Genomic DNA, 22,202 nt, shown 5'->3' with positions numbered 1-22,202 from the left:
GAGCCTCCTCCTCCTCTCCAGGCTGCACACCCCCAGCTCCCTCAGCCTCTCCTCAGAGGGTTTGTGTTCCAGGCCCCTCACCAGCTTTGGTGCCCTTCTCTGGACACGTTCCAGGAGGGACTTTTTAGGACTGCTGTGGAGGCAGGGAATTGACGTGGCAGGGTCAGGAACACAGACAAAACCAGAGTTGTTTCATTGTCCCAAACCCGCCCCCAGAGCGACACACAGAAATTAATCAGCTTTAGGTAGCAGATCCAGTTGATTGGGAAGATTTACAAGAATACCATAGATAGATTTGACTTTTTTGGAAGTCAGGCGTTGGAAAAGGCTGAGTGTCCCCCACTGTTATTGAGGCTGAGCCAAGGTTACTCACAGGCGAGGCAGGCAGGCGGCAGAGAAGGATCCGCCGGTCCCCTGCCCTCTGTCAGAGGCCATCCGCGGGTCGTTAAGGCCTATTGAGCCTGCAGAAAGGGTGCTCCATTCTTCGGAGCGCCAGCGGCTCCTTCTGCAGAGTCTACCCGGGCTGGGGAGAACTCTGAGGTGGGATGTCCCCCAGTATTTATACCCTTGCTAGACACAGAGCCGAGTTAGCACTGCCCGGGCAGGAAGAGCGCAGCCGATGCCCAGCGCCACCGCAGCGCGGCACTGCAGGGCCCCTCGCTGCCCCCTCAGGCTTTTCCCGCCTTTGCCTCCCCCACTCACAGCACGCAGGGAGAGGGATTTTGGGGTATACAGGACTCCAGGACAAGGGTATCAGGCAGGGAGTGACAGGACTAGGGGCAGTGGAGCAAAGCTGGAGGTGGGGAGAGTCAGGCTGGAGGTGAGGAGGAAGTTGTTGAGCATGAGAGGGGTGAGAGGCTGGAATGGGTTGCCCAGGGAGGTGGTTGAGGCCCCATGGCTGGAGGTGTTTAAGGCCAGGCTGGATGAGGCTGTGGGCAGCCTGCTCTAGGGTAGAGTGTCCCTGCCCATGGCAGGGGGGTTGGAACTGGCTGATCCTTGTGGTCCCTTCCAACCCTGACTGATTCTATGATTCTAACACCTCCAGGGATGTTGACTCCACCACCTTCCCGGGCAGCCTGTTCCAATGCCTGAGCACTTTGAGTAGTGCCAGCTGTGTCAGGTCCTTTCACCTCCCAGTCCATTAGCACTGCTGTTGATCAGGAGGAAAGATGATCTTAAAGATCTCTTCCAACCAAAAGCATAGAATCACTCTATGAAGGCAGAGGCCAACCCAGGTTCACACAGGTAGCTAAGCAGTGTTTGAATGCTAACACCCAGGAGGCACCACTGACCAGCAGGGCTTAGCACAGCTCCAGCACAGTCTGGCCTCCAGATAAACTAAACCAGCTCTGCTCTGGTAACAAAGCAGCTGCTCCCCAAAACCAGCCCCAAGCAGCTCAAGAGCAGGCTCCTCCTGTTGGTAGGTGACACAGGCACAGAGGACAGTATCTCTCCTTTGAAGAGCTGATCACTACAAAGAAGATGCAGACTCTGTTTTTCACAACAAGCTTCATGGAAAATTTGATGGGTAATGGGTACAAATTATACCCAGGGAGAGACTCATTGGAACCATGGAACCAATTTGGTTGGAAAAGACCTTAGATCGAGTCCAACCATCATCTAACTCTGAAATGAAACACAAGAGGAATGTTTTGCAGTGAAAACCAGCCACTGGAATAACCTCCCCAGGGAAGTTATGGAGTCCTCAACACTAGGCAGCCCTTGGCACTCATCTGGACAGGGTGCTGGGCCACCATGCCTAGACCCTGCCCTTCCTAGGAAAGGTGGTACCAGGTGACCTTTGACACCCCTTCCAACCTGGTATTCTGTGGTTCTACTTTGAAACATTCACAAGCTGTTTCCTTGCAGTGATAAGCAAAGTGTGGTTTCAGTGGGTGCCCCTCGGAGACCCTCTCCTTGCTTTTGCCTTGTGCCTGCTGAGAGGCTGCATGGCGATGCAGGAAGGCACATGCTGCTGCAGAGAGGCACTTGCTGCTGCCACCTGCCTCACGGTGAGAGCCTGCAGAGCTCCTTCTGCTCTTTGGTTTATTTTCCTTTCTGTAGGCCATTACACAAAACCATCTCCCTATGCCCAAGCTGGATCTGCTGGCAGCTGGACAGGCTCCCGTGCCAGCTGCTGCAGCCAGGTCAGGGCTGCTGCTGCTGATTCCCAGCAGCCTGAAAATAGGTTCAGGAGATGCTGAGCATCAGCTTGGGCACCAAGACCAAGTGAGATCATAGAATCATAGACTCACACAGCTTAGAAGGGACCTCTAAAGGTCTTCTAGTCCAACCCCACTACAGTGAGCAGGGACATCCTCAACTAGATCAGACTGCCCAGAGCCCCATCCAGCCTCACCTTGAATATCTCTGGGAGTGAGACCCTGACCACCTCCCTGGGCAACCTCTTCCAGTGGACGTTGACGCCTGTCCCACCTTCAGGCCGTAGAATGCTTCTCCCAGATTTGGGGGGGAAGGAGGCGTTTACAGGAACACAAGCAGCGAGGGCTGGCCACAAGACCTGATCTCCTAGCACGGGCATCCCATCACCTAGAGGAAACACACCCCCCTCACCGAGAGGTGAAAAGCATTTCACAGCCTTTCCCAGAACCCCGGCAGCTTCCCGTGGCTCAACGGGGACCCAGTTGAGTTTGGAAGTGGCAGCTGCGGCCGTGCCAGCTGTGAAATCAGCTCTCCGAGCCGCAGCGGGGAAGCGCTGCGCAGAGAACAGCTCGGTCCGCAGCCCAGCGGCGGGCACGGGTTTGCTGGGCACGGAGCGCCCTCTGCTGGGAAAACCGCGGCTGTGCCCCGGAGCGGATCCACCTGGCACAAGACCGGGCTTCAACGAGACCTCCTGGGAGGGTGAGTTTCCACTACCCAGGGCCGCTTCACTGGCAGATCTCCAAGCAACGCAGCCTGGCACTCACACCAGATGGGCGCTGCCTGGCTTGGTACCCTGCTCCAGTCCGTGTAGTCGGTGTGCCAGCTTGCTCGCCTCCAGCTTTGAGGCAGCGATCACTTCTCCTTTGGCTGCTGCAGCACTTTGTGGCTACAGAGTCTTCCAGCCAAGCACCATGTCCACAGGTTTCTTGAACACCTCCAGGGATGGTGCCTTCACCACCTCCCTGGGCAGCCTGTTCCAATGCCTGACCACTGCTGCAGGAAACAAGCCTTTCCTAATCTCCAACCTAAACCTTCCCTGGCACAATTTCAGGCCAGTTTCTGTTATCCTATTACCTGATAGTAGGGAGAAGAGACCAACCCCACCTCCCCCCAACCTCCTTTCAGGTAGTTGTAGAGAACAGTGAGGTCTCCCCTCAGCCTCCTTTCCTCCAGACTAAAGAACCCCAGTTTCCTCAGCTGCTACTCACCAGACCTGTTCTTTAGACCCTTCACCAGCTTGGTTGCCCTTCTCTGGACACTCTTCAGCACCTCAATGTCCTTGTACTGAGGGGCCCAAAAATGAACCTAGCACTCAAAGAGTTCCCTCACCAGTGCTGAGTGCAGGAGCACCATCACTTCCCTACTCCTGGGGCACAAGAGGAACCTGCTGCCCTATATTCACAAAGTCTTTGGAGGCAGATGTATCATGTTATCCAATACGTGTGCCACCCTCAGGCACTGGAGCAGGCTGCCCAGGAAGGTTGGTGTAGTGAGGTGCTGAAGAAGCATGTGGCCGTGGCACCCGGGGACAGGGTTTAATGGCACGGTGGTGCTGGGTCGATGTTTGGACTCCACAACCTTAGAGGGCTTTTCCAAACTAAACGATCCTGTGATTCCATGATTTCCCTGCCCCTAGGCGGGCTGCTGCCCAAGCAGTACTTTAACCCAGCTCTGGGTGTGTTTGCTGCTGAGCAAACACCGGAGGCTGCCCGGCAGCCTGCCCCATCCGCTCCGCGGCTCCGCGCTCGGTTGCTGCAGCAGCGCAGGCCATGCGCTTCCTTGCCCGCCTCGCCGTCTCGGCTGCCCTGGCCCTCGCCACCTTCCTCAGCTGGAGGCTGCTGCTCTGGAGCCCACTTACCGGCCGAGGAGGTAACATCTGGGCGCTGTGATAGTCCTGCGTGGCTAGCAGCAGTTCTCTACCGTGGGTGAGACAGCCTAGAGCTTGTTTTTGGAGCTTCTCAGCGGGCAAATCCCCATGGCACAGCAGACACTGTTGGCTTGGCCCCAGAGGCAGAAGAGGGTATGGAGCCCTGCAGCTTTATGTCCTTGGGGTCATTGGTGTCAGGTGTGGTAAGGAAAACAAGTGTTGGACTGTTCTTTTGATGGGAAATGCTGATGGGGGGGCAGAAGGGAGTGAGGGAAGGGTCAGAAAAGCCAGGGATTAATGCTTCTTCTGCCTGAAAAATGCAATCCTTCCCTCTGGTGCTGGCCAGTCCAGGGCAAAGTCCTCAGCAGATTCTGCAGGCATGGTCGGTCTGGGGCTGGGAGAGTGGACCTGCCACCCAGGCTAGCTTCAGACAATGCTTGATTTCTTCCTGCCTTCCCAGCCTCCTCTTCCTGGTTTTAACTGTGCTTCTCCTCCTTGTGTGACAAACTCCCTAGATGAGAGGGGAATGTTTAACTTCCCAAGGGCCCAGGAGAATCCATCCAGCTGACTGTCTCCCTAGGGCTGCTCCCAGCAGATGAAAGGCAGATGTGCTGCTGCTACAGAGAGCCCATAAAGAGGCAAAGCAGGCATTGATCTTCTTCATTCAAACCCACCACGGCCTCTTCACATCGGAAATAAGAAGATTAAAGAATACAAAGCAAGGATGAAATTTGAGAAATTAAGCTGACTGCCACAGAGCCTTTTATTTGCTTTTACCTTTTATATTTGCTTTGTTGCCTTCTTGCTTCTGTTTGCTTTTTTAGGCCTTTCATTTGCTTTGGCCTTTTTATCTACAGGAGACAAAATTTGCATAGGGAAGTGATGCAAGAAGTTACATCACCTGGGCCACTCCATCACCTCGAATAATCTCTTGCTCTCCAATCTACTTGATAGTTGATGTTAACCAATTAACAGATGCAAAAGGGTTTGCAGGGGTCCTGTAGTTGTGGCTACAAACCAGTTTAGTGCTCCTCAGCCTCTCAGGTAAGTTTACTCTCTTGGGTAAATTCCTCTCGGTTAAGCTCACTTGAAAGAGAGGAGTTCCAAGTAGTAAGACATGGAGGAGAATGGGGCTGATGGTACACAACTATAGTGTCCACTATGGGCTTTCCTCACCCCATCTGCAAACAATGTTTTTCAGGTGACCTGGCCCCCAAGGTGGAGGAGGACTTCACTTTGACCCTGGACACCTTCCTTCATGTACAGCAGCTCAGGAAGAAGAGGCTGAGAGATTTCTGCAGTCGATCAGGCCAAGTCACCAGACTGCCAAGGAGCCAGGTGGAGAGAGCACAGCTGCTCTCGAGTTTGAGGGTAAGCACCAAGCTAGACCTCCTCTACTGCCAGGTGCCATCCACAGGGATGGAGGAATGGCAGCAGCTTTTGGAGAAGCTGGAGGAGAAGGGAAATGCGACACTCTCAGTGCCACTCCCATACCCTCGGCTGCACGCTCAGGAAACACGGCTGAGGGAGTTCAACCTGACGGAGATAGAGGCCATGTTAAAGTCCTACACCAAAGTGTTGTTTGTCAGGGACCCTTTCCACAGGCTGATCTCCTCGTTCATGCAGGGCATAGGCAGCAGCCCTTCCTTCAGCAGCTTCGTTCAGGATGTTTTAGAGAGTGGACAGCGCAACGCCAGCGTGGCTTGGAAGCCACTTGTCAGCCTCTGTCAGCCCTGTTTCATCCACTATGACTTCGTTGTAGTGTTTGGCTTCTTCAGGCAGGAGCTGGGTCATCTACTACAGCGAGCTGGGCTGCCTGTGGACAGCCTCCTTCTCGAGTTCACCGACAGCCATGTGAGGTGGACCTACAGCTGGTTATCAGAGCAGATGTTCAACGAGCTGTCCCTCCAACAGAAGCAGCAGCTGTCTCATTTCTACCAGCAGGACCTTGCTGCTTTCCCACTTTCTAGCAGTTTTCTGTCAGACCTCCTCAGCACCTCACAGACCTGGTAGGAACAACCCAGCTGGAGCTACTGCTTCAAGGAGCATTAATACAAATGGAAACATATCAAGGTGCTGCCCAAGTCATAGACAAGGCTGCATGCAGCACTCTTGTCCCTGTCACAGCTCCAAAAGGCACATCAGAGAGCTGAGATGAACACAGACAAAGGAGTGAGGCTCTCCACGTGGCTGAACTGCACTTAAATATGGCAAGAGCAAGTGCTAGATGAACATGGAAAGCTGCATGAACTGAACTGTGGCGAGAGTTAAAGAGCTCCAGCAATCCTGGAATTTGGGAGGAGGGTAGGCTGGGTCTGCTGCAAACCATGGTAGCATCTGTACATGTTCTGCTGGCACTGCCTTCTCATATTTTGGGCTTCCTTTTGGGCCACCAAGTTTGGCAATGGCTTCTTTGTGACAAATCTGCAGACAGAAGAAGCACTTCCAAAGGAGTGTGTCATCTGGAGTGTGTCTGGACTGGTGCCTGGGAAAGAGTGGTTCACTGATGCTGCAGAAAAAATGGCTCCCCAGGCTATGGTCTGCACTGACCCAGCCTGCTCTGATCACTGCCCATACGCAGAGCTTGGCAACTTCACTTCTAATCTGTGCATGAGGCGAATACCAAAAGAGTACCTGTCATGTAAACCCGAGCAGGCAGCCTCTGTGGCCATGTCAGACACTGAAACCCCCCCCTGAAATCACAGAATCACAGCATGTCAGGGGCTGGAAGGGACTTCGAAAGCTCATCCAGTCCAACCCCCTTGCCAGAGCAGGATCACCTATACCAGATCACACAGAAACACACCCAGGCAGGTTTTGATTATCTCCAAACCCCCCTGGGCAGCCTGTTCCATTGTTCTGTCACACTCACAGTGAAGAAAATTCTTCCTCGTGATGGAAATGATGGAAAAGGAACTCCTACAGCCCCACAGGGGATGAAAGAGTACCCACTCATCCCATCATGTCCCAGGACTCTCACAGGGAATAGTTCTCTCATCAACACTGGCAGCTTTCCCTGGGGCAACACTGCTCAAGATTTCCCCATGTCACATTCCCTTAGTCTGAATGAGCATGTCCATGAGGGGGCTGCAGCAGAAGCAGTGCTGGTACCAGCCCTGCTCACAGACTTTGCATTTTGCATCCTTCCCTAGACGTCCAGGAACACAAGCACATGGGCTGCAACAGCTGCTCTGGCACACAAATGGTCATGTTCTCTCCTCCTAGAGGCTTTTCACATGTTGCCAGCTTTAGAAGAAAACACAAAAGCTCCCTTGCCCAGCATCTCAGAGCTTCAGAAACACCAATGTCATCTTTCAATTAATAAAGCAACTGCACAGGGAGCCCAGCAGGCACAAAAGACTTTTTGCAACTCATATACACATATGCCCTTCTTCTAGGTGGCAGAACCATCATGTTTTAAGATGAGAAATAAATCTACACATTTCCAAGCTATATACCCTGGAGTGCTTCAGCAAAGTCTTTCAAACTGTGCATTCCTTTGGTAAGGCCTAAGATGAAGGCCAGTTTTGAGCAGTTTGTACGTGAGCACAGTTTTTGTTTTAGAAGGCAATGGAGTTACATCCTCTTGCACCACATTTTTATTTCTTTTTGATGGCCCTAGGAGTGCAAACAAACAAACAAGAATAGAAAAAGGACGTTTTCATAAAGCTGTGGGCCAGAGAGACAGATGAAAGCTTGCACACAATGAACAGGTACAGTACCTGGCTGACATCACCTAGAGATAACAACATGATTCTGCAGTGTTAAACTTGACAGCGACAAAACCTGCCAAGAGGGATGCCCAGCCTTAAATCCAGCATAAAAAAGGCCTTCAGCCCCAAAGATCTGGCATAGTCAGCACTCTTTTCAGACAAGCAGTCCCTGTAGCAAAACGAGCCCAATTCTCTAACATTCAGCAAAACTAAGGTCTTAGGAAGGCAAGGCCATGATGTGACAGCAAAGCATTGACTCTAGAGAGCACACAGTGTCAAATAACCGCCAGCTGTGCCCATCCTCCCGTGCCTGGACGGGGATAAATTGCCTCGGGAACAACGATGACTAACTTTGTCTGTTACTCCGAGGTCCCCTGTTTAAAAGATGAGGAAAGGAATGGAGGTGTGGGGTGGGAAAAGGCAGCGTCAAAGGAAGCAGCATTTTGCTGGAAACCCTCTTGGTGTCTCTGGTTTTATGTTTAATCAGAGTAGACAAGGCAGCATGTGAGCTAAGAATTCATTCAAGCCCTGGTGCAGACAAAGCAATCAGCATTTCACTTCGGATAGATCAGCTGTGGGTCACATTGTAGGGTTTTCCTCTGGAACACTTCTGTTACATAGCTAAGGCCAGCTTTGTTAGGCAACATCAAAAGTCCTCCTCGTCTTTGTGTGCAGAGGAGGCACAGCAGGGTCCAGCCCTCGGTGCAGCTCATGCTTTCCCCCATCTCAGCTAGAGGACTGTTTGGTTAGGTTCAATGCATGTAAGTCCTTCTTGGCATAGCAACACAAGGTGATCTGTCTTTCCTCCTCCCTCAGTAGAAAAGGAGAAGCAGGCAAGCACCCTGCCATTTCAGACTGGCTGGTGACAAGCACATCTCCCTCATGGCAGCAATTACACCTGGAATAACATCACCTTCCAGGCACTCTTCATTTGAATTTACATCACAGCAGCAATTCCCTCTCTTAGAGAAAACAGTGATTGGACAATTAAATATGAAAGCTCCGTGAATCAGCTCATGGGTGAGCCACATGAACACAGATACTACATATATATATTATTTTTTTCTCCATTACAGTCCTACTGGCTTGTGGATCTTCTGCTGTAAGCTCAGTTTCTTGAAGAGAGTTTGCTCCACTTCCTTTTTACACTCTTACAGACCACGGCTTAAAGGTGCCTGGCTCAGCAGAAGGGCACTGTAGAGAGAAGAAAAAACCAACAACTCAGTTAGCAACAACTGCAGGCCCTGGCCTGAGTCCAGTGTGCCCCTCCATATTCCCTTTCATGTGGGTACCCTTGAAGATCTGAGCTCTTGGCCCTTGGGTTAGCTGCTGGAAGGGCTGATGGATGTGCAGTGTATGCAAATCCTCAAAACTATGCCACAATCCTTCTCCCCAGACAGTGGTGCAGATGTGAGGTGGGAATGGCTAAGGTCCCTAGGGTTTGCTGTTCACTGCAGCTGGGCTCTAGCTGACGAAGGCTGTATTATGCCCATGTGGACAGGCAGCTGTGATTTTTAAGTCATGCAGCAGGACTGTGTAAGGACCCACTTCTATGCAGCACTGCCACAGCACTGAGGAGCTCATGGAGAGAAAGTGACAGGTTTGACTGCTGCACTCCTTCCTATCAAGCCCACAGCCATGAAGGAGTCTCCTGTGGCCTTAACATTCTGGAGCCCAGGGTGTTTTTAGTGGCACTGTTCTCTCCGAGGGACACCACTGAATCACAGTGTGGATCCACAAGGTCAGTGGTGGTGATTCCCAAAGAGACGACAGGAGCATCAGGGCAACAAGACAGTGCCTTTGTTCAACGGGCAGCACTTGGAGGATGGAGGGCTGAGCAGCGACTTCATGGATCCTGTATGGCAGCACTTCCTGCAGTGGGAGCCCTAGTGGTGTGGATCTGTGGAGCTGTCTCTCTTTGGTGGCATGTTAAAGGAAGGATAATATCCATACAACCAAAACACCTGCTTAAACAGGGCCACAGCCTCCCCAGCCTGCTCTAAACCCAGAGCTGGGTCACTGTGGGGTCAGAAGCTGTTACCATTTTGGTGAAGATGTCGACGCAAGCATTGCGGATCCTCTCTGGGGTAGCAGGGCTGTCCAGCCTGAAGGGTTCAGTCACACCAGAGTCCTGCCTCGCTGCGTAGATGGCATCTTTAATGGCATAAAACACTGAGGCAGACAGGAACAGAGGTGGCTCTCCCACAGCCTAGACAGAGCAAGAAACAAGAATGAGGCTGGAGCTCAAACCAGTCCTGGTCCTGGAAAGGCTTAATGAGCTAACAGAAAGCTGAGCAAGCCCTGTGAGAGAACTGGGCATTGTATTGCCCATTCCTTCCTCTTTCCAACTTCTCCGTGAGGAAACACAGTGCTAAAACAGACTCCAGCTTGCCAGGTGTGATCAGCGAGGAAAGACTGAGGTAAAACAACCTCCAGTCAAGTTAAGGAGAAACAGCAGGAAAACACAAGCTGTCTGACACAGCGAGGCTGTTAGGGAGGAGAAAGGAACTAACTCATTTCCATAACCTTTTGGGTGGTGCCAGAATTGCAGCAAAGGGAATTCAGAGAAGGCTGGTGAGCTGTCTGGTCCCTGCAAACCAGCAGGAATGCCTTACTCGGGGGTTACATGAGTATTAGCCTGTCCTGAGTGCCTTGGCAGACCCTTTTTTGCTACATTCTGTCATCAGCACTAATCATCAAAAAGTTCTCCCTCTTTACAGAGATGCTCCTGCGGATGGAAGGGAAATGGAGATTGCAAGGAGGCAGGCCAGATGTATTTAGAAAAGGCTGGCCCCTCTAAATGTTCTGTTGAATCATAACCACTGATGCTGTCCATCCAGCCCTTCCCTGGGCAGCCCTCACAAACAGCACTGACTGCAGTGCAAACAGCTGAAGGGCAAATGGACCTTTGAGGGTGACAGGAGCACTGTGAAACAGTAGAGAAAGTGAGACATGGAAACAGACACAAGGCCTTGATACACTGGATCTGGGGAAATGGCACTGCTGGAAAGGTGCCCAGGGAGGTGGTGGGGTCACCAGCCCCGGAGGTGTTAGAAAAAAAAGAGTAGAGACATGGTCCAGTGGTTATGGAGATGTTGGGCAGAAGGTTGGACTTGATGATCTTACAGGTCTTTTTCCAACCTGAATGGTTCTATGGTTCTGTTAAACGTTATTTACAGTGAAGGATCTGGTGCCAGCAAAGGCGCCCAGGGAGCTGACACGCAGAAGGAGGTTGGCACACAGCAAAGCCACTTCAGCTCCCCCTAGTGGACAACAAGGGCAGCAACACACAGCTTATTTTGCTTCTTCATAGTATCATAGAACGGTTTAGTTGGGAGCGACCTCTAAGATCATTTAGTTCCAGCCCCCCACCACAGGAAGGGACACCTCCAACTAGAACAGGTGGTAAGGAATGGGAAAACATCCTGAGCCCAGAACCAAGCCGTCAGAACAAGATTAATTGCTTAGACACATGCACCATTACCACCCTCAGCTTTACAGAACTAGAGAGCCATGAGAGCTGCAGGTCTCACAGGCATACCTTGGATGAATAAACTGCTTTGCTGTTTGGGCAGTCACGCAGAAGGGACACGTTGAATTCTGTTGGGATGTCTCCAAAAGCTGGGATTTTGTACATGCCAGGCCCTCGAGTGTACAAGTTCCCTTCAGGAGAGTAGCGCAGTTCCTCCATGGTGAAGAGCCCAAGGCCTTGGACAAATGCTCCTTCTATCTACAAACACATCCAAAGAAGGTTACAGTCAGGGGTTTTATTGTTCTTCTTCCCTGTGCAAGTACAAACATTGATGATTTTGCCCTACAAAATAGCTGGGGAGGGACTATTTAGGATGTTGGATAGAGACAGGACTAGGAGGAATGGAGCAAAGCCGAAGGTGGGGAGAATCAGACTGGATGCGAGGAAGAAGTTGTTCAGTATGAGAGTGGTGAGAGCCTGGAATGGGTTGCCCAGGGAGATGGTTGAGGCCCCATCCCTGGAGGTGTTTAAGTCTGAGCTGGATGAGGCTCTTGACAGCCTGATCTAGTGTGAGGTGTCCCTGTTCAGGGCAGACAGGTTGGAACTAGATGATCCTTGTGGTCCTTTCCAACCCTGACTGATTTTATGACTCTATGATTCTAAGAGCCACTGAAAGGTCTGGTGGTAATATATATGAAAATGAACTAATTTACACTTTCCATTTCAGTATAACTTCTTTCCCAAGTATTCTATATTCATAAGTCACCAGTGTACAGACACCTGTCAAAACACTCCCAGATCCATTCAACTACTAAAGACTTACTTGTATATTTTTCTATTGTAATTTTAAGGGGGGGAATGGGGGAAGAAAGAAAAGAAGACAGAATCTATGAGAGGAGGAGATGCTTGAACAAGCCTACATGAAGAAGCTCTGTTCTCTGTGCCCACAGAGAGATCTGACAGGCAGACCAGTTCCCTAACCCAGCTCTGTGTCCGTGCAGTCACACAACATCCCTTCTGTCCTGTGGCCCTCCCCGAGGCCTCTGCAGCACTTGGTGGAAGGACACAGGAACTTGAGTTCTCTTTGGCAGTATCCACAGAACTCATCTCTTTACTCCCAGACCCAAACTGACAGGCTGTGAAGACTTCTCCCTCTGGCCACTTTCAAAGAAGTTTTGATTCAGCTGTAGCAGAGCTTTGCACCTTGTGCTCTCCTGTAAATCCCAAATCCACCAGCAGTTTCACTGGAGACACTAGCAGCCAACACCTAGAGTTTGCAAGGGAGCTAAGATAGCTAGGTGAGCATGTGCAGATGTGTAACGATTTATCTCCTGCTATATCAAACAGCTCTTTGCTTACAACCTTTACTTGCTGACAGGTGGCATTGTGATCACTAATGCACAAAACAGGGAATTAAGCTTGTCCCTGGCAAAGAAATTTGCAAGCTAAGAGATCAGTTCAATTTCCTGTTGAAATCTCTACATAACAGTAGCTGGAGAGCAGAATCTACCACCCTAAGTCTTTATTCACAGAAGAATTTTCATTTAAATGGGACTTGATAGTGACAGAGAACAACATAAAAATCTGGTGTGAAATTTAGTCTCCCATGCCACCATGTAGGAACTATGCCTCAGATGAGCCTATTCCATCATAACTGGGGAGACCTTAGAACTGCATTTCAATATCTGAAGGAGGCCTACAGGAACACTGGAGAGAGACTGTTTAGAAGGGCTTGTGGTGGTAAGACAAAGGGCAATAGTTTGAAACTGAAGCAGGGGAGGTTTAGGTTGGACATCAGGAGGAAGTTCTGCACAATGAGAGTGGTGAAATACTGGAACAAGTTGCTCAGGGATGAGGTTGAGGCCCTGTCCATGGAGATATTCAAGATTACCTTTTATGCAGCCCTGGGCAGCCTGCTCTAGTTGGAGGTGTTCTTAGGCAAGGCTGATGCTGAAAATCATCAGTGGAGTGGTAGCTGGATAATATCCTGTAGCCTTCACACTCAAGGCAAACCCCCCCAACAGCCTATCTGCCTACATAATTCTGTGCCTATTGCATAGTTCAGTGCATGTCAGAGTGGGTTACATAGGAGCCTAACACACCTCACTGGATGTCCAGGTGTAAAATGCTCTGTTTGCACAGGCACAAACTGGAGAAGGCTAACAGCTCATCAAGGAAAGCCTGAGAGCAGTTTGAACGTGGTGGAAATCAGACAGCAATGTGCTTGCTCTTGTGGCCAATGGCATCCTGGGGGGATTCGAAAGTGGGTAGTTAGTAGGTCCAGAGAGGGTCTATCCCTCTCTATTCTGTGTGGTGAGGCCACATATGGAATATTGTGTCCAGTTCTGGGTCCCTCAGTTCAAGAAGGACCTTAGGGAGCTGCTTGAAAGAGTCCACCACAGAGCAACAAAGATGCTGAAGGCAGTAGAAGATCTCCCTGTGAAGAAAGGCTGAGGGAGCTGGGGCTCTTTAGCTTGGAGCAGGGGAGCCTGAGAGTGAACTCATTCATGTTGATAAAGATGTGAAGGGCAATGTCAGAAGAACAAAGCCAGGCTCTGCTCAGGGGTGTCCAATGACAGGACATGGGGCAAGGGGTGCAAGCTGGAGGAGAGAAGGTTCCACAGGAACAGAAGGAAAAACTTTTTCCCTCCGAGGGTGGCAGAGCCCTGGAGCAGGCTGCCCAGAGACATTGTGCAGTCTCCTTCTCTGGAAACTTTCAAAACCCTCCTGGAAGTGTTCCTGTGACCTTCTCTGGCAGGGGTGTTGAACTGGATGATCTTTTGAGGTCCCTCCCAAACCCTAGCATTCAGTGAAGCAGCAACACTTACCTGTCCTATATCTATGGCTGGGTTCAGACTGGTGCCAACATCCATAACAATGTCTGTGCGAACGTTCTAAAGGCCAGAAATAAAGAGCAGATCAGCACAGAACACTGAAACTGGTACACCATGGGCTTGGAGGAGGAGTATTGCAGCCAACCACTACCCTCACTTGCCTGGTGTTTCAGCTAACTATTTCAGCTCAGCTCTTCATACTGATTTATAATCTGAGCTCATCCCAGCAGCAAATCAAAGGAACTTCCCTAGGGATCCAACAGACCTGATTTATATTAGCTCCAAGCTGCTAGTGTAACCAGCTAGGCCACATTCTGATGATTGCTTTTTCCTTCTTTGTTGTTTTTGTGGTTTCTTTATTTCTAAGAGTGCTATTTTTAATCATTAACTCAGTTCCAGTATGTTTCTGTTCTTTCATGCTCACACAGTGCTGCTATCTCTTACTTAAGCCAATCCAGCAACTTCTGCAATCATTCATTAAGCCTCCCAATATCCCTGCAGGGTAGATAATTATCATTTTATTATACTTTATGGATTGTTGCACTGTGAAATAGAGGAGTTGAGAAACATACTGAAGGTCACACTAGACCAATGACAGAGCTCAGAACAGGCTGACACCCACCACTTGTTTCCCTTGAACACCAGAGAGTTACTTCATTGCTGACCTCCTCACCTTGTGGTCACCTGTCAGGCAATCTATCTCAACCTCAGAGCAGGCAACACCGTAACTGAAGTAGCAGAAGGGTTTCCCTTCGTTCTTTTCAAAGTCATAGCCAAGGTCAGGAATTCTAGATACAAAGGAAAACAAACCCAGGTTTCATTCCATGAACATTCAAAATTAATGCAAGCTCATCACAGCTTAGAGAACACTGCAACTGACTCACTTCACCAAGCCCATGCAGCAATGAAAAGTGTAAACAACTATAAACAGAAATCTGCTAAAGCTGCTCACTGGAACTACCAAACTATTCTGGTCATCTCTATTTTCCCAGGAATCTCAGAGCTTGGGATGACTGTGATCTGGAATATTGTGCTTGGTTCTGGGCTCCCCAGTTCAAGAGGGACAGGGAACTGCTTGAGAGAGTTCAACAGAGAGACAGAAGGATGATTAAAGGAACAGAACATCTGTCTTATGAGGAAAGGCTGAGAGGCCTGATGCTGTTTAGTTTGTAGAAGGCTGAGAGGGGACCCTACCAATGTTTACAAATATCTGTGGGGTGGCTGTCAGGAGGATGGAGCCAGGGTCTCTTCAGTGATACCCAGTGACAGGGCAATGGATGTAAACTCAATCACAGGAAATTCCAACTCAACAATAGAACAAAAATTCTTTACTGTGAGAGTGCTGGAGCCCTGGAACAGGCTGCTTAGAGAGGTTGTGGAGTCTCCTTCTCTGGAGACTTTCAAAGCCTGCCTGGATGTGTTCCTGTGTGACCTGCCCTAGGTGATCCTGCAGGGGAGTTGGACTTGATGGTCTTTGGAGGTCCTTTCTGACTCCTAATATTCTATGATTCTATGATTATGAGCTCATTCCCACCACTCCTGTAGCACCTTAGAGTGCAGTTGAACATTTCCTGGAGGTCATAAATTTCAGAGCATAATCAAGCTGAACTAGAGCAAGCTAAGAACACATTAAGCATAGCTCATGGCAAACTTAGTATCTGGTTGCTTTACCAGAAAAATGGTTTGTTAAAATACTGACAGTCACTTGACTAAGAGGAAATAAAATATTTCAGAGATGCAACAAGAATGAGCTCATGTTGCATTTTAGTCCTAAATAGACTTTTCTCAAGACTATGTTACTTTTTTTAATCAACCCCTCTGCCTTTAGGATGATGGATCTCCATTTTCCTCCAGGAGTAAATCTGACTAATAAAAGCACCTCATTCCAGAACTGCACAGGAAGTAGAAGGAATTTGAAGCTGGAGAATGAAATTGAAAACACTGGTACCTGCTCATGCCACAACAGACAGGATACTCTTCCAGCCAGTTGCCAGGAGAAGCTTTGTCCTCAAGGACAACTCCTGCTGCCTTTTTTTCCTGGTGTGACAGTTCTAGTGCAACACTGAGTAACCAGGTTGACACATGGCAGAGCCCCAGAGCTCTGATTTCATTTATGCTTTCTCACACCTACATCAGCTAGAGTGAAGTTAGATCTACTTTAGATTTACATGCCCCAAGAGCTGCACTCTATCAGGAACTGACTGCCCCATCCAGGAGAGTGTTAACCTCGACCTCACATGACTAGATGGGGAAAGGAATGCAGCCCCAATTCAGTGAGAGTGGGATAGGGGCTGTAAATCCTCCCAGAATGTCTCTGGATGCAAATCTATGCCATAAAGTAAGAGCTGTGCACAGCAGTAGAAATACTCACCTATAAAATCCCGTGGCTGAGAGACTAACACAGTCCTCATAGGCAGCTTTAATCTGGCAACATAAACAAGAGTTTGAAAACGTTAATTGTCCAACTAGTCCCTGCAAAAGAGCTGCCCAAAACAGATTTCCAGGAGCACATGAACAGAGGGAGTCCAGTGACAGGCACCTGCCACTCTACCGAGCACCAGCAGTGCCAAGGGACACATCATGACGCAGCTGCCACTCCAAATTGCACCATCAGCAGCAACCAGGAGCACTGGCGGAGGGCTAAGACTTGCTCTTGTTTGTTCAGCTTTCAGCTACAGGTTAGACTTTCAAACTCAGGAACAAAGGTTAAACTGACAGTTGTCTTGACCTCAGTGAGGCCAGGGGAAATCTGACTTCCAAATGAAGGGAAGAACTTGGATCTGAAAATGGTCTGAGAACTTTACAGCAAACCAGTCCCTAGTTATTGAGGAGACTAAGATACTGCAGCCAAGGCGCATTTCAGGAGGTGGATGGCAGCTCAACAAAAAGTCATCTTTGTCACAGAACTCCTTCATTGTAAGTCAGTTCTGTTCCTGCCCAAGACTGTAGCCTGACAAGAAAGATAGATGGAAACACTGAAGACTTTTATTTGGTCAAGATTGTCACAGGTAGGTCCCAGGGTCTGGAGAAATCTCAGTATTAAACTCATAAATGATGTTTTGGGATGGCCTCTTGCAAGCTTTGCTTACTTCCCTTGCCAGGTGTCTGTTTCACTGTGCTCAAACCTTTGTCAGTGAGATGCAGAAGGCTTGGAGGATACACCTGCATACAGGATGTCCCAGTCAAGACAATTTCTGACAAAGCCCACTTGCCACAAGACAGATAACAAGCAACTCACCCAGTTTTCCCAGGATCCTTTGGGATTAGACTGTTTGATTGGCTCAAGTCTTTTTAAAATAGTCTGACAAGCATTCTAGAAACAAAGAGAGAGAGAAGCAAGATTTTAAGGTTTGAAAAATCAGTTTATAGTATTAAGAGCCCTACAAGAATTCCAAGAAACTTTCTGGTTAAATCAATGTTGCCTTCAGGACTTGGGCATAGCATAAAAAACAACAAAGTTCACTAACAGATGCCTTGTGATAGAGGAAGAAATGTTGACTAGAAAGGATTTTAAAGCAGATTGACTATGTTGATAGCAGAAGGGAATCACAAATACAGTACAGAACCTTCCAGACCATGACAGAGAATATCAGAAATCCACCCATTGATACGGTGACTTTATCTGTGCTGAGGCACAGGAGGACATCTTGGCATATCTACAAAGACAATCCTAGAATGCTGAAAAAGAAAACATTCTTGCCTCCTCAACCTCCTCAGACAAGCTGTGCAGAGAATACAAACAGCCTGATGATCATAGAACAATAAAATCAGCCTGGTTGGAAGAGACCTCCAAGATCATCCAGTCCAACCTAGCACCCAACCCTATCCAATCAATGAGGCCATGGCACTAAGTGCTTCATCCAGGCTTTTCTTGAACACCTCACAGACTACATTTTCCTTTGTCTTTAAACCTGAGACTCATCACTACTCAGTTACTCTTTTTCCATGGAAAAGTCACACACCTTGCAAATATATACACTGGTGACTCCACCACATCAGAGGCAATCGTGACCATATCATTGCTACAGGAGGATGATTTGCTCTGAGTGTATCAACACTTGGAGGTCTTTGGTTCTGGAGCACAGCTCACAAACTGTCTGCTATTAATACCTGCAGCATAGTATATTTGTTACAGAATCATTGAATTGTTTTGGTTGGAAAAGCCTTGCGTGATCATTCAGTCCAATCATCGACCTAACACAACCACAGCCACTAAACCATGTCCCAGAATTTCATGGCCACAAGTTTCTTCAACACCTACAGTGAATGGTGACTCTATCAGCTCCCTGGGCAGCCTGCTCCAAGCCTGACCACTCCTGCAGGAAAGAATTTTTTCCTAACCTCCAAACTAAACCTCCCCTGGCACAACTTAAGCCAAATTCCTCTCATCCTATCACTAGTTAACTGGGAGAAGAGACCAACCCTGGCCTCACTCCAATCTCCTTTCAGGGAGTGGTAGAGAGCAATGACGTCTCCCCTCAGTCTCCTTCAGACTAAACACCCCCAGGTCCCTCAGCTGCTCCTCACTAGACCTTTTCTCCAGACCCTTCAGCAGCTTTGCTGCCCTTCTACAGACACACTACAGCACCTCAATGTCTGTCTCATAGTGAGGGGCCCAAAACTACACCTGGGATACGAGGTGTAGCCTCACCAGTGCCCAACACAGGAGCATGATCACTGCCCTGGTCATGCTGGCCAGACTATTCCTGATCCAGGCCAGAATGCTGTTGGCCTTCTTGTCCATCTGAGCACATACTGGCTCATCTTCAACCAGCTGTCAAACAGCCCCCAAAGTCCTTTTCTTGCCAGACAACTTCCCAGCCATTTTGCCCCAAGCCTGTAGTGCTGCATGAGGCTGGTATGAGCCAAGTGCAGGATAAGGTCACACTAATTACTAAGAAGCCAGTTATTTAAATGGATGCTTTGTTCTGTTAACTTGGAGTAATTACAACCACTCTATTTCAGAACCACAAAAGGACTGAAAGAGAATTTAAAACACCTTTAAAAGAGATGTGGTCGTTCATCGTCTAACACCACCAGTGGTTATAGCAGGTAAAAAAGTTACCAGTCATGCTTAGCCTTGGAACTGCCTTTTGATGGCCACCTTTTCCCATTAAGCTGTCATGTTCTGGAGTCTCAGCTCACAACCCACTAGTTTAAGTAACCTGGTTTCCGTACATGGACAGCCATGCCATTGATGTCTGCGCTGACAGATGCAGCTGTCGGGGAGGTGTTTGGGACGGTATTTGTGCTGGTCTCACTGATGTAAATTTTGGAGGTGGGGACTCCCAGTGATCTGCTAGCCACCTGCAGAGCAAAGGTAAGCAGTTAGTAAGCAGCTCTTCTTACACATGAGCATTATCAGTCATTGCTTATATTGCTGGGATCCACACTGCAACCTCTACCCTCACTCCCATCCTCTACCCTCACTTCCATCCTAAACCTAGCTTTTCTTGCAGAGTCAGATGATTAGGTGACTGAGAGCTAACCAGGACATTGGCTCACTTGCCCTTCACAGCCTGAGTGTGTGTGAGCACATATATACTGCCACAATGATGTTCACTTCATTGTTGTGAGAGTAGAATCATAGAATCATTAAGCTTGGAAAAGACCCCCAAGATCATCAAGTCCAACAGTAACCAAACTGCCATGATCACTAAACTATATCCCTGAAGGGCCACATCTACAGCTTCTTGAACACCTCCAAGGATGGCAACTCTAGCACTTGTTCCAATGCCTGACCACTCTTGCAGGAAGTTAGTTTATCCTAATATCCAACCTAACCCTCTCCTGGCAGAGTTCAAACCCATTTCCTCTTGTCTTATTGCTGGTTACTCGGGACACAGGCCTCACCCAAATCTTCCTTCAGGGGGTTGTAGAGAGCAATGAGATCTCCCCTCAGCCCTCTCTTCTCCAGACTAGACAATCCCAGCTCCCTCAGCCACCATGCCCTCCAGACCCCTCACCAGTCTTACTGCTCTTCTCTGAGCACCCTCCAGGCCCTGAATGTTCTCTTAACAGTGAGAAGAATCATAGGATAAAAAGTTCTGTTAGATTTCCCTTTTGTTTCCCTGCCAAAGCAACGTTGCTCCCTCAGGCCTTTTTAACTACAAAGGCGTTAGCACAGGCGGAGAAATGTTTGCAATATGACTAATTTTTGTACAAAATATGTGTAAACTGTGGTTTTATGGGATGAGATTATACTGCCAGAGTAGTTAGATTGAAGACACGACCTGCATTATCTACATAAGAAGGGTTAAGATGATGAAGAATCTAATTCTCATGCTCGGCTGTGATAATTCTCTGGTAATTTAGCACTGCTGCTCAAACAATTAAGAGGAATTAGTCATGATTTGTTCCCTAGGCATGCACATAGAGGAAATGTCAAGCTTTCTGAAGCAATATGTAGACTGAGTGTGATTTCCCTAGAAGGATGTCTCATTCCTTTAAGCCCAAGCTCATTATTACCTGAATCATTTTGGTGTGAAGCCCTTGACCCATCTCAGTCCCGCCGTGTGTGATTAACACAGATCCATCTGTATACACGTGGACCAGAGCCCCAGCCTATAAAAGTGAACATTAATCCAAGAGTCATCATAAATGAACTGGTGAAGTACTTAAAAGATTTCAGTTACAAACTACAAAGATAAATCAATTGGAACCAGACCAGTTGTTCTTTGATGGGATTAAAGCCACTTGTTTACACTAGAGGTATAAGTTTGGTTTAAGTCTCTCCCACTCACTAGAAGTTCTAATGACATACAAAGGCTCAGATTGTATTTTCAGATCAGAAACCAAGTGAAGTAACCCTTCACCTGAACTTGCCCACACCACTGGCTGAGCAAATATAGGAACAGCATTTCAACCATTGAGGAAGAGGGAACAGGCAGGGAAAGGAAAGGAACAGAACACAAAACTCTTGAAATGCAGCTGCACTGAGGTGTCTGTGGGACAGTATAAACTGCTGGGTTGCTCATTTTGGTGTGAACAAGTACAGGCTCTTTCTTAACTGTTTTACTCCCCCTTGGAAAACCTGATCTAGTTGAGTGTGTCCCTGCTAACTGCAGAGGGGATTGGACAGAGTTGGGGCTTGGAGGACCCTCCCTACCCAGACCATTCTATGATTCTCTGAAAAGTCCCAGTTCGGTACAAATGGGGGAGCAGCACAAATCTAACTTCTGAGCTGAAAGGATGAAGGATGCCCACAGACCTGGTTCAGAAATGGGACAGTGAAACTGATGCCAAACTTAGTAGGAATGATGCACATCCCTCTCTTCCTCCAGCGATTCTGCCTGCAAGGAGAGAACATTATTCATGTGCCCATGAAGCTTTCATCACAACTCACTTCTACATTTTCCCTCAGAGAGCTTGGGAGTCAAAGCAGACATGAAATACCTGAGTAAGATACAGATGGAATTAATCAGCAGATCTTATGAAAGGCTACCTTTCTTTGTGGGTCCCAACATGGAGAAATCCAATCTGAATATGCTCCCTCACCCATTATAGAAGCAATTGTCTGCTCTATTACTTATTCCGTTGCATATAAAAGCAAACTGAGGAAAAAAAGACTCTGAAGTAGTGGGAAGCCTTGGCAGTCACAGGAGAAGACTAGCTGGATTTCAGAGCCTCCTCCTCTCCCACATTTCCCTTCAAAAATCATGTTATGCTAGGTCTGATCCCTGCCTTATTTAAGCTATCAGCTCATTGATGGAATTAATAAAGGAATTTCAAGAGGAGAAAATTTTAGAAGTCACTCTGCAACTATAAGGTCTGACTTCACATCACTCCAGTTGCTAAGAGAACTTGAGAAGTGTTGCCCAGTACCAAGACAGCTCCACAACACCTACTTGTTGAATTCTTCAATTAGTTTCTTTCTGGCATGGTAGCTGGAGCTTGACAAACACTCATCCCAGCATCTTCGTAGAGTAAATCCCTCCAGCTTTTGGTTAAAATGAGTCAGGTCTCCTTCGTGATAAAGATTGAGCTTCCTCACCTTCCCAGAGAGACAGAGACAAGATAGGCCAAGTTTAATGCTTCAGACTAGGTCTTTGATGACATCAAAAGCATGTTGAGTCTTAGTTTTATTTCTCTGTCTACTCTACAGCACAATGGAATTCTGTGGCCCAGAAAGATGGTCCAAGAGCTGGAGCACC

The 22,202-nt window shown here is 48.5% G+C and overlaps 1 protein-coding gene across 1 annotated transcript in view; it reads right to left on the bottom strand.

The window, feature by feature from the left end:
- Window positions 1-7,217: 7,217 nt before the first annotated feature.
- XDH (xanthine dehydrogenase) overlaps window positions 7,218-22,202 on the bottom strand; it is a 55,028-nt gene continuing 40,043 nt past the window's right edge. Inside the window, exons 26-36 of the mRNA XM_064164332.1 lie at window positions 21,897-22,042; window positions 21,260-21,341; window positions 20,518-20,613; window positions 19,228-19,356; window positions 17,288-17,362; window positions 16,421-16,473; window positions 14,723-14,837; window positions 14,044-14,109; window positions 11,285-11,473; window positions 9,785-9,952; window positions 7,218-8,937 (exon numbers count right to left, since the gene is read on the bottom strand). Of these exons, the coding sequence (XP_064020402.1) occupies window positions 8,887-8,937; window positions 9,785-9,952; window positions 11,285-11,473; window positions 14,044-14,109; window positions 14,723-14,837; window positions 16,421-16,473; window positions 17,288-17,362; window positions 19,228-19,356; window positions 20,518-20,613; window positions 21,260-21,341; window positions 21,897-22,042 (1,170 nt within the window). The 3' untranslated portion in view covers window positions 7,218-8,886. The remainder of the gene's footprint in view (window positions 8,938-9,784; window positions 9,953-11,284; window positions 11,474-14,043; window positions 14,110-14,722; window positions 14,838-16,420; window positions 16,474-17,287; window positions 17,363-19,227; window positions 19,357-20,517; window positions 20,614-21,259; window positions 21,342-21,896; window positions 22,043-22,202) is intronic.

Source organism: Pogoniulus pusillus, chromosome 25 (assembly GCF_015220805.1).
Source record: "Pogoniulus pusillus isolate bPogPus1 chromosome 25, bPogPus1.pri, whole genome shotgun sequence".
Classification (NCBI taxonomy): Eukaryota; Metazoa; Chordata; class Aves; order Piciformes; family Lybiidae; genus Pogoniulus; species Pogoniulus pusillus.
This window is presented reverse-complemented; position numbering and strand designations above follow the sequence as displayed.